The sequence below is a fragment of the Halyomorpha halys genome, unplaced genomic scaffold (assembly GCF_000696795.3).
Source record: "Halyomorpha halys isolate HHAL.00 unplaced genomic scaffold, Hhal_1.1 Scaffold13.1, whole genome shotgun sequence".
NCBI classification, from domain to species: Eukaryota; Metazoa; Arthropoda; class Insecta; order Hemiptera; family Pentatomidae; genus Halyomorpha; species Halyomorpha halys.
The window spans coordinates 1285755-1287492 of NW_027104938.1; the positions used below are offsets into that span (position 1 = coordinate 1285755).

General features: G+C 27.3%; 1 protein-coding gene across 1 annotated transcript in view; it reads right to left on the bottom strand.

Annotated features, from left to right (window-relative positions):
* Window positions 1-1359: 1359 nt before the first annotated feature.
* Window positions 1360-1738, bottom strand: part of LOC106679490 (RNA-binding protein 42) — a 20394-nt gene continuing 20015 nt past the window's right edge. Inside the window, exon 7 of the mRNA XM_014418685.3 lies at window positions 1360-1633. Within this exon, the coding sequence (XP_014274171.2) occupies window positions 1509-1633 (125 nt within the window). The 3' untranslated portion in view covers window positions 1360-1508. The remainder of the gene's footprint in view (window positions 1634-1738) is intronic.

Sequence of the window (1738 nt, forward strand, 5' to 3'; positions counted from 1 at the left end):
CACTTAATCCAATCTTACCATCTACGTTTCAGTCAACCCATTGGTGTTCACCACGTCGGTTCAGAGTTTACTAACACCTTAGGGATCTGCATGTTACTAAGTCCCACAGCCTTACACCTCCATCTTATTCACCGCAATGCTATAACCTGAATTATATTTACCGGGTGTAAATTCAGCAATGTTAGCCTTCTAAATTCTCCTTTTTCGGTCCCAATATTTTCGTAATACTTTATTTCCAAAATCCTTAAGGCGCTGTAATGTCCCAAATGTTAAAACCATTAAAATTAAAAATTACATAAAGTATTTTATTTTATTCTGCAAAGAAAATTCGTTATTAGACTGAGAATAATACATAATAGAAAAAATAAGAAATAATTTTTTTTGTTGTGATGACAATTTAAAGTTTTATAAATTTAAAATAAATAATTTCAAGATACAAGTGGGTATGTATTTATATTAGAACATAAAAATATTATACAGGGTTTTCATAATTTTCAACATTTTGTAACCGTACATTTAGAGAGGTAAATTCATCTCTCAGTGGTGAAAATTTGGCTGTCAGAGCTGTGTTCATTTTGAAGGGTTCGAAATTCCTAAACTTCACACTAGGGACACGAGGTTTCACTTTATTTATATTAGTAAACCTAATTAATATTTAAAAAATTATACATTATTCATATCAATTCTTCTGTAAAATTTTTTTTATATAAATCAATATCATAAATTTAAACAATGCTGTATGTTAATAACCAATAATTTTTGTTATTATAAGCATAGCGCTATAATAAGACTTACATCATGAATCAGGTAGTGCAACCTGAAAACTATGGTCCATTTTTTTCACTCCATCATTTTCCACAAGGTCGGTTAGTGATTGGATTTTGGCCAGGCCTGATGAAATCCTGACTGCTCCACATCACTCAAATAAATCCAGCATTTTACAATCACGATAGTTCAATATTCCATTTGGCTTCGAGCAGTTGGAGTACAGTGATCTTGACAATGGCCACCTTTAGATTTATTTTAATATATTCTAAAAATATAAAGTATCATCTCGTCAGAAGCCAGAATAAATAATAAATATAAAGAGATAAAACCTTTTCTTTTTTTTTTTTTTAACCAGCATGAATGCACTGAGATACCAAAGGCTTTAAATTTCATGATAAAAAAAAAAATTTCATTTTCAGATAGTTCAAAAAAACAAAAATCTGAAAACCAAAAGATAATTAAAGGACTAGAATATATAAAAATAAATTAGAAAATTTTTCCCATTATGAAAAATCAAAGAAATCATAAGATTGAGGATTTAAAAATAAATAACAATTTCATTATAAATACATTTTAAATAACAATCAAATAAACACATCATACAGAAGATTAAAAAAAAAAAAACTTCTATAATATAAGAAAAGAATAAATCATATACATAATATTTGAAACTATTAAAATTTTTCAATAATTACACATCTTCTAATATAGAAGACAATAGTTAGTGAACAGGAAATCTGTCACCTTCCAGTTAACATATTTATTAATTGTTGTTTTTCTTTATCCTTTTTCCTGACAACGTCGAGGGACCTGTTTTTCCAAGAACTTTTTCTTAACTTGATCGGCCTGCTTCCGACATACCTTCCTGAAAAATTAGAGAAAAAAAAACTTATTAGATAATTATGTAAACTAAAATGAACTTTATATATATATATTGTAATATGCTCTTTTTTAGTAAATAGTATATTTT